This window comes from Chiloscyllium plagiosum, chromosome 13 (genome assembly GCF_004010195.1).
Source record: "Chiloscyllium plagiosum isolate BGI_BamShark_2017 chromosome 13, ASM401019v2, whole genome shotgun sequence".
Lineage (NCBI taxonomy): Eukaryota > Metazoa > Chordata > Chondrichthyes > Orectolobiformes > Hemiscylliidae > Chiloscyllium > Chiloscyllium plagiosum.
In genome coordinates, this window is record NC_057722.1 from 64,683,740 (window position 1) to 64,696,106 (window position 12,367).

General features: G+C 45.2%; 1 protein-coding gene across 2 annotated transcripts in view; it reads right to left on the minus strand.

Moving 5' to 3' along the window:
• Positions 1–12,367, minus strand: part of phc3 (polyhomeotic homolog 3 (Drosophila)) — a 113,787-nt gene that overhangs the window by 21,680 nt on the left and 79,740 nt on the right. For both annotated transcript variants that reach the window (XM_043702647.1, XM_043702646.1), the window contains 3 exons: positions 12,020–12,167; positions 10,740–10,987; positions 1,237–1,405 (listed from right to left, as the gene is read on the minus strand). In XM_043702647.1, coding sequence (XP_043558582.1) covers positions 1,237–1,405; positions 10,740–10,987; positions 12,020–12,167 — 565 coding nt within the window. The remainder of the gene's footprint in view (positions 1–1,236; positions 1,406–10,739; positions 10,988–12,019; positions 12,168–12,367) is intronic.

Sequence of the window (12,367 nt, forward strand, 5' to 3'; positions counted from 1 at the left end):
GGAGTATTGGAAAGAGAAGTTGTTCAGGGTGAGGGCCAGTTCAGTCAGTCGAAGGAGGGTTACGAAGAGGCAGGCATAGCTGGGGCCCATGCGGGTGCCCGTGGCTACTCCTTTCGTTTGGAGGAAGTGGGAGGATTGGAAAGAGAAGTTGTTCAGGGTGAGGACCAGTTCAGTCAGTCGAAGGAGGATGTCAGTGGAAGGGTACTGGTTGGTATGGCGGGAAAGGAAGAAGCGGAGGGCTTTGAGTCCTTCGTGATGGGGGATGGAGGTGTACAGGGACTGGATGTCCATGGTGAAAATAAGGCGTTGGGGACCGGGGAAGCGAAAATCATGGAGCAGGTGGAGGGCATGGGTGCTGTCCCGAACGTAGGTGGGGAGTTCTTGGACTAAGGGGGACAGGACGGTGTCAAGTGACCTATCACCCTCACCTTGACCTCTTTCCACCTATCACATTTCCGACGCCCCTCCCCCAAGTCCCTCCTCCCTACCTTTTATCTTAGCCTGCTGGACAAACTTTCCTCATTCCTGAAGAAGGGCTTATGCCCGAAACGTCGATTCTCCTGTTCCCTGGATGCTGCCTGACCTGCTGCGCTTTTCCATAAGACCATAAGACATAGGAGTGGAAGTAAGGCCATTCGGCCCATCGAGTCCACTCCGCCATTCAATCATGGCTGATGCGCATTTCAGCTCCACTTACCAGCGTTCTCCCCATAGCCCTTAATTCCTCTAGACAACAAGAATAAGACCACCAACACATTTTCAGCCCCAGTTTAATAACATCCTTCCTATAGCAAGGATACCAAAACTGATCAATATATTCTAAGTGTGGCCTCACCAATGTTCTGTACAACTGCACCATAACTTCTGAACTTCTATACTCCATGCCCTGAGTATAGAGGTTCAATGTGCCAAAAGCCTGCTTCACTGCCCTGTCTACCTGTGACTCCATTTTTAGAGAACTGTGCACCTGAACTGCAAGATCCCTCTATTCCACTACACCCCTTTAGACCCTACTATTCATCAAAATACTTCAAACTTGATTTGACTTTCCAAAAATGCAAGCCCTCACACTTAACTATATTAAACTCAATTTGCCATTAGACTTCCCACCTAATATCAATATCTACTAAACATGACAGAAAATTGAGCGGGATGCATAAAGGTCAGCAAGTTTCATTATCGAGCAATTCGTGTCTTTGGCTTTATCCCCCACATCCTACAAAATGTTTTACAAACCTTCACCAGTAAGGTCATCCAAATCGCTGTCCAGAGACCCTTCCAGCTGTTTGCCTGAGTTGCTCTGGAGCTCACCTACTGACTGGACAGAGGTGGGGGATGTGGCTGGCCCTTCGCAGTGCACCTTCTGTTTGACTGGCTGCTCAGTCAACAGTGAGGAGCGGCTCACCTATCAAAAGGAGGAGATTCAAGTCAATTTAACACAGTCACCTCAGCAAAACTGAAACAACATGAAACACTGGCTACTAGATGTGTTAATGAGGTGACCCTTTGATCTTTTACTTATTAAGTCTGAGGTTCCCTCTCTCACTAGCACCTGAAGAAGGAGCGAGGCTCCAAAAGCTTCCATTTTCAAATAAACCTGTTGGACTATAATCTGGTGTCATGTAATTTTTGAGGTTATATAGACTCTGCTCAACTCCCTTAAGAGTAGAAGATTCAGGTTAGTAATAGAAATCTGAAACACTCAGTTTTAAAATACACCGAGGCAGAGGGAAGGGGTGTCAAAGTAAATATCAAAACAGAAATTGATGGAGTTATTATCCACAAGGATGATGGGAGTTTAAAGATCAAGGCAAGCTAATGGAACCAAACAATATAATGACGGCCTGACTGAATGATGGAAGACGCTTGAAAGATCGAATGACCCAGTCTTGTTCCAAAGTGGGAGAAACTAGACCATCAGCCCAGTTTATAGATGATAATAATGGCTTCTTGTCAACTAGCTTAGAACTAATTATTTAAAAAAAATTAGCAGTGACTCAGTACCATAAAGTCACTAAAATAAGGAATCATGGAATTTTTCAATGCTAATGGAGGCCATTCAACTCTTCTATTTGAGGCTAGATTTTTGGAAGAGCAATCCATTCACCCTGCTTCTTTCCCATTGCTCTGCAAGCTTTCCTTTCTAATTTAACCTAATGTATGCTTCTAATCTCACCCTATCCAAATATTGAAGGTAAAGTTGCCAAACTCTTGTGAGATTATTAGAGACAGACAACTGGTGGTGATTTAACGTTAGGGTCACCACTCCTCAGGCAAAGGGAAAGTTTAAGCAAGGGGCAGCTGAGAAATATCTATTCAGTAAACAGGTTGATAACATGTAGAGTAATTCAGCAATACATGGTTAATCTTGAATTAATTTTATCTTTGCTGGGACTGGGGATATTTTCCTTGTGTGGGGAAGTCCAAAACTAGAGGGCATACTTTTAAGGCGAGAGGGGAAAGATTTCAAAAGAACCTGTGGAATAGCTTTTTCATGCAGAAGGTGGTGCGTGTAAGGAACAACCTGCCAGAGAAAGTGGCAGAGACAGGTACAATTACAATGTTTAAAAGGCATCTGGATGGGTATGTGAATCAGAAGGGTTTATAGGGATATAGGCCAAATGCTGGCAAGTGGAACTAGGTCATTTGGGCTGTCTGGTCGGCATGGATGAGTTAGACCAAAGGATTTGTTTCCATGATTATGACTCTATGGCTATTTACAGGTGTCCACACATTTTATGTTTTCAGACTTTGAATGATTTATAAAGCTCATAGTATTAATTCAGTGAGACATTACTGTATGTCAATCATTTGTTTTAATTACGATAAGATTAGAATCATAAAATTCTGCTTGGATTGTCACAATGATCAGAGAACAAGTGTTGTAGAAAATAAGGTTATTCAGTCAACAGTAACTAACTGTTGTGACATTGCATTATGTTGAAACCAAAAGAAATTGATGGTTTGCCTTAGCCAAGTTTTCTAACCCTACTATCACATCACTATTTGCAGGGTCAAGAAGAAAAACTAAGTGTACAATTTGTTCTGTTCTTTAATCATATCATATAAACAATAAATAATAGATGAAAATGGATGTAATTCACCATTTACAAAGGGCAAGCAGTTTTGTATCATTAGGTTTTGTGACACTAGTCAATACCTTTCATCCCTGGTCCCAGATTCACTCTACACCAATTGCCTACCGGTAATGGTGTTAGGCACCATGAAAGACGCATTATTAGTTAGACTGAATTTACAACAAAACCTACAAAATGTGTATTTGCATGACATCTTTCACAACCTTAGGAAGTCTCAAAATACTTCACAATTGTTGAAGTACAAGATATGTAGTGCAGTGGATATATAGCTGTGCTGAGATTTAAATATTCCCAAGTTTTGTTCTTAATCACTTGTATGTTTTAAGTATGACCTCCCATTATAAAGTAGTTGGCGGAAAAACTGGTTGCAAACATTTAGTTCTTGCATAGATCTTGGCTAAGTCAATCTATGAAAAGTCCATTACCCCATTCACTAGAATGTTCAGTCCCCACCTACATATACCCCACCTACTCCACCTCCCAACCTAGAAGGAACTCTTTGATGCATGATCACTGTCTTCATAATGGGACTGATGCTGAGATGCTACCCAGAGACGGAACAAGTGTTTGTGACCAGGAGGAAAATTAATATAGACAAGCTCATTATTTAAAGCAGGTAACAATTTTAAGTCAAGTAAATAAAAGGGAGAAATCAATCTAGCAAAAATCAACAACATTGTTTTGGAGGTGTCATATGTATTTTTATTTTCAAATTAGAAAAAACACAAAACTGTTCATTTTGGTTCTTTGCCATATCACTAGGAATATGTACAGACTATTTTATTCACTTCATGTTATGCATTGGGGCCAAATATCTTGGGTTGAGAATGCATTGATATCCATACATTATATTTATTGAAATGAGAAAATCCACTTCAAAATAATTTGACTTCCTATAGTAGTTTCCATGAACACATTTACTATTTAAAACTCCCTGTGTTATAGTGTTGGTAAATCAGTGGCATGGAGTAATAACTTGAAACCAAACTTCACCATGTTAAGTTGAGAGTTTTAACTAAGTTGAAGCAACAACAACAGAAATTGCTGGAAAGACTCTGCAGGTAGCAGCAGCAGAACTGATGGTAGCTGGGAAAAGGTTGGTGAGCTGAAGATGTGTTTGGGGATTCTAAATGACAGATGGAAACAGAGCTTAGAGGGAGGGAACAGCAGTTGGGCAGACAAAGGAATGGGTAATGGTCAGTCTAGGAGAATCAAAGACTGCTAATGGGGACCATTAGTGGTTAACAGTGGGTTGGGCGTAGTTAGCAACTCATGTGATGACAAGGCCTGGTGTGTAGAGCTAGGAGAAGGCGCTCAGGTCCAAAAATTATTTAACTCGATTTTGAGTCTTGAAGGCTGCAGGGTCCCCAAGTAGAAAATGAGATGCTGTTCTTCCAGGTTGCACTAAACTATACTGCAGCAAGCCCGAGAGAGAGAGAGGGGACATGGGGGTGAATTGAAGTGGCAAGCAAAAGGAAGCTCAGTGTAATTTTTGTTGACAGAATGTGGGTGTTCTGTAAAGTGGCTGCCCAGTCTGTGGTTTGTCCCCAATGTACAGCAAATGGGCGGCACGGTGGCCCAGTGGTTAGCACTGCTGCCTCACAGCGCTAGAGTCCAGGGTTCAATTCCCGCCTCAGGCGACTGACTGTGTGGAGTTTGCACGTTCTCCCCGTGTCTGTGTGGGTTTCCTCCGGGTGCTCCGGTTTCCTCCCACAGTCCAAAGATGTGCAGGTCAGGTGAATTGGCCATACTAAATTGCCCGTAGTGTTAGGTTAGGGGTATGGGTGGGTTGCGCAACGGCGGGTCGGTGTGGACTTGTTGGGCCGAAGGGCCTGTTTCCACACTGTAATGTTATCTAATCTAAAATCTAATCTAAAATCAAATCACGTTGTCAGCAGCAAATGCAACTGACAGAATGGAGAGAAGTGCAGGTAAATCGCTGCTTTACCTGGAAAGTGTGTCTGGGCTGTTGGATAGTGAGGGGGGAGGAAGTAAATTTATGTTATACTTTCTGTGATTGCAAGGGAAGGTGGCATGGGGTTATGGGTGGCGTTGGGCGAGGAGGAGGAGTGGAACAAAGTGTCCCAGAGGGAATGGTCCCTGTGGGAGGGGAGGGGAGTATGTGTCCGCGGTGGCATCTCACTGGAGGTGACAGAAATGGCAACTAATGATCCTCTGGATGTGGATCTTAGTGGGATGGTACGTGAGGACCAGGGAACTCTATTGCTGCCGAGCGAGGGAAGAGAAGGTGTGAAGGCTGAAATGCAAGAAGGGTCGGACACAGCTGAGGGCCCTGTCAACCACAGTGGTGGGGAATGCTTGGCTGAGAAAGAAAGCGGACATTTCAGAAGCCCTTTTGTAGAAGCTGGCATCATCAGAATCGATATGGCAGAGACAGAGTAACTGGGAGAACAGAATGGAATCTTTACATGAAACAGGGCGTTAGGATGTATAATCAAGGTAACTGTGGGAGTCGACAGGTTTGCAGTGGATACTGGTGGCTAACCTATCCCCAAAAATGGGAAGAGATTTCGGGGAAAGAAAGGGAGGATTTAGAAATGGACCAGATGAAGGTGAGTCAAGAATGTGATGCTGGAAAAGCACAGCAGGTCAGGCAGCATCCAAGGAGCAGGAGAATCAACTTTTTGGGCATAAGCCCTTCTTCAGGAATAATGGTTTATGGGCCGGGGCATTGAGAGATAAATGGGATGGGGCTAGGGCTATGGGGAAGTTAACTGAGAATGCAATAGGTAGATGAAGGTGAGGGAGAAGGTGATAGGTTAGAGCGGGGGATGGAGCGGATAGATGGGAAAGGTGATGGGTAGGTCAGGAGGGTGTCGGAGGCTTGAGACTGGGATAATGTGGGGGGAGGAGAAATGAGGAAACTGTTGAAATCCACATTGATCCCATGTAATTGCAGGGGCCCAAGGTGGGCTATGAGGCTTTCTTCCTGAAGAAGGGCTTATGCCCGAAACCTCGATTCTCCTGTTCCTTGGATGCTGCCTGACCTGTTGCGCTTTTCCAGCAACACATTTTCAACACATTTCCAGCATCTGCAGCCCTCACTTTCTCCTCGTTCTTCCTCCAATGTTGGGCGGTTTGGTGATGGAGGAGGCCCAGTACCTGCATTTTCTTGACGGAATGGGAGGGGGATTTGAAGTGTTCAGCCACGGGGTGGTGAGGTTGGTTGGTGTGGATGTCCCAGAGATGTTCTCTGAAATGATCCACAAATAGGCATCCTGTCTCCTCGCTGTCGAGGAAACCACATCGAGTGCAATGGACGCAGTAGATGACATTGGTAGAGGTACAGGTAAATTTCTGTTGGATGTGGAAAAGATCCTTTCGGGCCTTGGACAGAGGTGAGGGGGGGTGTTGTGGGTGCAGATTTGCACTTCCTGCAGTGGCGGGGGAAGATGCCAGGAGTGGGGTGTTGGGGGGGGGAGGTGTGGACCTGACGAGGGAGTCACAGACGGAATGGTCTCTCTGGAACGCTGATAGGGGTGGGGAAGGAAATATACCTCTGGCGGTGAGGTCCGTTTGTAGGTGGCGGAAGTGGCGGAGGATGATGCGATGTATGCGAGGTTGGTGGGGTGCAACGTGAGGACCAGGCAGTTCTGTCCTTGTTGCATTGGGAGGGGTGGGGTTCAAGAGCAGTAGTGTGCAAAGTGGAGGAGATATGCTGGAGGGTGTTGCAACCACGTGGGAAGGGAAATTGCAATCTTGGAAGAAGGACGCCATCCGGGATTTTCTCAGGTGGAATTGGTCATCCTAGCAACAGATGCAGTGGAGGCGGAGGAATTGGGAATAGGCATAGCGTTTTTACAGGAGGCGGGGGGGGAGGAGTTTTAGTCTAGTTAGCTATGAGAGTCAGTGGGCTTGTAGTAGATGTCCGTGGTCAGTCAGTCGCCAGAGATGGAGATGGAGAGGTCCAGGAAGGGGAGAGAGGTGTCCGAGATGTCTAGGCGAATTTAAGCACAGGGTGAAAGGTGTTGGTGAAGTTGATGTACTGTTCAACCTCATTGTGGGAGCATGAGGTTGTACAAAGACAAAGAATAAAGAAGATTTACAGCCCAGGAACAGGCCCTTCGGCCCTCCAAGCCAGAGCCAATCTAAATGTACTGTCTAAACCTGTCGGTCAATTCCTAAGCATTTGTATCCCTCTGCTCCCCACCTACTCATGCATCTGTCCAGACGCATCTTAAATGAATTTACCATGCCTGCCTCTAACACCTCTGCTGGCAACATGTTCCAAACGCCCACCACCCTCTGTGTGAAGTACTTGTTGCGTGTATCCCCTTTAAACTTTCCACCTCTCACCTTGAAAGCATGACCTCTCATTATTGAATCCTTCACCCTGGGAAAAAGCTTGTCTCTATCCACCCTGTCTATACCCTTCATGATTTTGTAAACCTCAATCAGGATCTCCCTCAATCTCCTTTTTTCTAATGAAAATAAACCTAACCTACTCAACCTCTCTTCATAGCTAGCACCTTCCATACCAGGCAACATCCTCGTAAACCTTCTCTGCACCCTATCCAAAGCGTCCACATCCTTTTGGTAATGTGGTGCCCAGAACTGTACACAGTATTCTAAATGCAGCCAAACCAATGTTTTGTACAATTTTAACATGATTTGCCAGCTCTTATACTCAATCCCCTGACCAATGAAGGCAAGCATACTATATGCCTTCTTGACCACTCTATCCACCTGTGCAGCAACCTTCAGGGTATAATGCACATGCACTCCCAGATCTCTCTGCCCATCAACTTTTCCCAAGGCTCTACCATTCATTGTTGTGCTGATACAGTCATCGATATAGTGGAGGAACAATTAGGAACAACTGTGGAAGATGGACTGTTCCAAATTCCCGACAAAGAGGCAGGCATAGCTGAGTCCCATGTGGGTGTCCATGGCTACCCCTTTGGTTGGAGGAAGTGGAAGGATTGGAAGGAGAAGTTGCTAAGGGTGAGGACCATTTCAGCCAGGCAGATGAGGATGTCAGTGAAAGGGTACTGGTTGGGACAGCGTGAGAGGAAGAAACGGAGGGCTTGGAGGCCTTCGTTGTGGCGGATGGATGCGTACAGGGACTGGATGTCCATGGTAAAGATGAGGTATTGGGGGCCTGGAAACAAAAATCTTCGAGGAGGTGAAGGGTTTGGGTGGTGGGGAGTTCCTGGGCTAAGGGGGAAAGGACAGTGTCAAGGTAGGCAGAGATGAGTTCAGTGGGACAGGAGCAGGCTGAGACAAAGTCAGCCTTGTGAATCTTTGGTAGGAGGTAGAATCAAGTAGTGCTGGGTTAACAGACAAAGGTTGGAGGCTCTGGATGGAGATCCCCAGAGGTGATGAGGTTGTGGATGGTCTTGGAAATGATGGTTTGGTGATGGGAGGGGAGGTTATGGTCAAGGAACAACAGGAGGAGGTGTTTGCGAGTTGGCGCCAGGCCTAAGGTTAAATCACCACCGGTTGTCTGTCTCTAATGAGAGAACAGCGCTATGGTCTCGTAAGACTATGGCGACTTTACCTTCAATATCTGGATAGGGTGAGATTAGAAGCATACATTAGGATAAATTAGGAAGGAAAGATTGCAAGGCAATGGGAAAGAAACAGGATGAATGGATTGCTCTTCCAAAGACCTAGCCTTGTATTAAAGAGCTCAATGGCCTCTGTTGATTCTCCTGCTCCTCAGATGCTGCCTGACATGCTGTGCTTTTCCAGCACCACACTCTCGACTCTGATCCCCAGCATCTGCAGTCCTCATTTTCTCCCAGATGAAGGTAAGAGCAGGGTACAAATTGGAAGCAAAATTGATAAATCTTTCCAATTCTGTATGAAAAAGCAAAGTAGCACTGACGATATCAATGATATACCAGAGAAAGAGTTGTGGGTGGGGTCCAGAATAGGACTGGAACAAGGAATGTTCCACATACCCCACAATGAAACATGCATAACTGAGGCCTATGCAGGTACCAACGGCCAAGCCTTTGACCTGAAGGAAGTGTAAGGAGTTAAATGCAAAGTTATTAGAAGTGAGGACAAGCTTGACCAGGCAGAGGAGGTGGATTGTACATGGGAACAGTTCATGCCTTTTTCCAGGAACAATTGGAGACTCCTGAAACCATCCTGATGGGAAATGAATGTATGAAGGGAATGCATATCCATGGTGAGAAGGAGGCAACTGGAGCCCATAAACTGTAAATTCTGAAACTGACGTAAAATGGATGTAGGTGAGAAGGGACTGGACAAGGAGAGAAAAAAAAACATCGAGTCAAGGTAGGGAGAGATGAGTTCCATGGGGCAGGAGCAGACAGAAACAATGAATCTGCCTGGACAGTCCCGTTCGTGGATTTTGGTAAGCAGGTTGTGTGGGATTGAGTGACTATGAGATCGGAGGAAGATCCTCAGATGAAATGAGATTAGTGACTGTTGTGGACAAAACAGCCTTGTGTTCAGTGGTGGAGTCATGGTCTGGGAGAGATAGCAGGTGTCGTCTTAGGACCTGGCACTCAGCCTCCACAATGTAGTGGTCTCTGGCCAATACAAGAAATCAGACTTTGTGGACTTTCTGGGGTGTCCCAGTTCCATCACAGTCAGACAATTATTTTCATTACCTGGACTTGCCACATCAATTTTGCATTCAGACTTCCCAGATGTTGTCTGCTCTGGTACAATTGTCAAAGAAATCAACACTGGCCTTATTCTTCCTTCCAATCAACCACATCACACACCACCCCCACCGAAAATGGTAGAGGTTGTAACGTTCTCCCAGATTTTAAGTGCTTTGTATTAATGATTTGATTAAGACACTCATGAATCTCAGTTCCGAAGCTCAGTCTGTGTGATGGTCAGAGAGCTTTTGCTGTGTACTTGTCACCACCTTCTCTCACTGCTTCCCTTGAGCTTGAACCTGGCAAGTTAACAAGCAGACCGCCTTGCCCAGCTGAAATGATGTCCCTCAGGCCTGTGCAGGATCATTGTTACTGTGTGAAAGCCTATTATCTTCATTGTGCCCATGTGAAGACAGAAGCCCAGATCTCCATAAAGCATGGGCCCTGGCGTTTTGCTTCCCCCTCCCCTCCCCGCTCAGGCCTCACGTTCAGGGGCCTAGGCCCCAAGCTCTGGAATTTCCTCCCTCAATTTCCCTGTCTGTTCACCTCTATCTAAAGGCACGTCCTAAAATCTCTCCTCTCTTTCATCAAACGTTTAGTCAACTGTCCTAGAATCACCTTACACAACTTGGTCTCAAATTTTGTTTGATGATGCTCCCGTGAAGCATGTTGCGGCATTTTGCTAAACTTTAGTCAACACATGATGTTGGAAAAGCATAGCAGGTCAGGCAGCATCCGAGGAGCATGAGAATCCCTTCATTAGGACTTATGCCTGAAACATCTATTCTCCTGCTCCTCGGATGCTGCCTGATCTGCTGTGCTTTTCCAGCACCACACTCTCAACTCTGATCTCCGGCATCTGCAGTCCTCACTTTCTCCTCCTCAATACAAGATACACATGATTGCTGTTGCAGGCTCAATCCTCGAGCATAAATCAGCACCTTTATGAAGTAAGTGGGGGTGGGAGGGGGGTGTTGGGAGGGGAAAATAGCTAGGGACATTACAAATGATGCACAACAAAACAAGGACTACTCACAGGGAATGGCTCCAGTCCCTCCTGAATAACAAACCCTTCGATGACGTGAGTGAGGATCTGGGGTTTCACAATAGCCTGTGGTGGCTTGTTGTCCATCCCAGGAAGGTTGGTGGAAGAGACTGCGCCATTGGTTTTCAGTTTTGCAGGTGGAACAATAAGAGAAGAGGAACTGGAGAATCTCAAGGTGTCTGCAGAGGACCTGATAACAGAAGCACTTGCTGAGGTAACATGGGGGGGCACTGCTCGTTCTGTAAGACAAAGAAATGTTGATGATATAACAAAGTACAATCTCTTTTTAGAGGAAGGGAAACAAATTACATCCATTTATGTCACTTCTTCCAGAACTTCAGGATATTGCAAAGCTTTACACAGCCAATGACATATTTTTTTAAGTGTAGAGCACAGCAAAATCTTGCAAAAATGTAATAATGACCAATCTGATTCCAGTGATGTTCACTGAAGGTGATATATGAATAAACTCTCTTACTTTTCAAATCTTTCCTTACATTTCCATCTAGCTGTGAGGGCAGACAGGTCTCAGTTTAACATCTGATCTGAGAGACACAACTTCAATACCACAATACGCCTGCATTACTGCATGGGAATGTCAGTTTGGGTGTTCAGGCCTCCAAAGTGGGACTTGAACTCAGGACCTACTGACTCAAACGCAAAAGTGTTACTAACCTAAGCCACCTCCAACATTAAGTAAATACAAGAAGAATTATAATGCGTTATTTTGAGCAGAGCAGTTCTCTGTGGTGCATTATCCATAATTGACCGCATTGTCCATTATCTCTTCCAGAGGCAACATATAAAAGTGCATCGTCTGGCATTACCTCACTGCCTCCTGTGGGACCATGCTGTGCGCAATCTGGCTACCCTGTTTCCTACCTCATTGGCTGCACTGCAAAAAAAATTCATGTTTTACTGATGGTAAAGCACTTTGAGACTTTTCATTTAAAAAAAAATTCATGAAATGTAGGCATTGTTAGTGAAGGCAGTATTTAAGACTGATCCCTAATTATCTTGGAGAAGGTAGTGGTGTGAGCTGCTACAGTGGGAACTGGAAAGACATCCACCGTGACAACAGGAAGGGAAATCCATGTTTCTGATCCAGTGACAGTGAGGGAACAGAGGAAAAGTTCTAAGTCAGGTTTATGTATAGCTTTAAGGGGAGCTTGCAGGTGGTGGTGTTCCTATGAAGAATTGGATAGCCACCCAGTCACTTGTTTAGCTTTCTTTTTCAAACCACATTTATTTCTGCCTTCTTAATACCTGACCTTGGCAAATGTCCACAGCTGACAGAGCCTCTCCTTGTGCTGTGGAGATAGAGGATTCAGACTCAGAGGGAGGTGGTGAAATTGGTCTGTGTGCAGCATAGCATTCTTCCTGGTCCTCCCTCATCTCCTGGTCTTCCACAGGGTAGACCTGAAAAGACACAATGACAAGGAATTAGAATGCACCATACAACATTGAAGGTTGACCATAAACTTCAGTAAAAATAGAACCAATGTGTTGACCCTAATTCATCCACTTCATCTCCATGCCATCTCCAACACATGCATGCACACAAATTCATAACAAAGAGAGCACATGATCCAGATTTCCCAGAGACCGAAAAAATTATA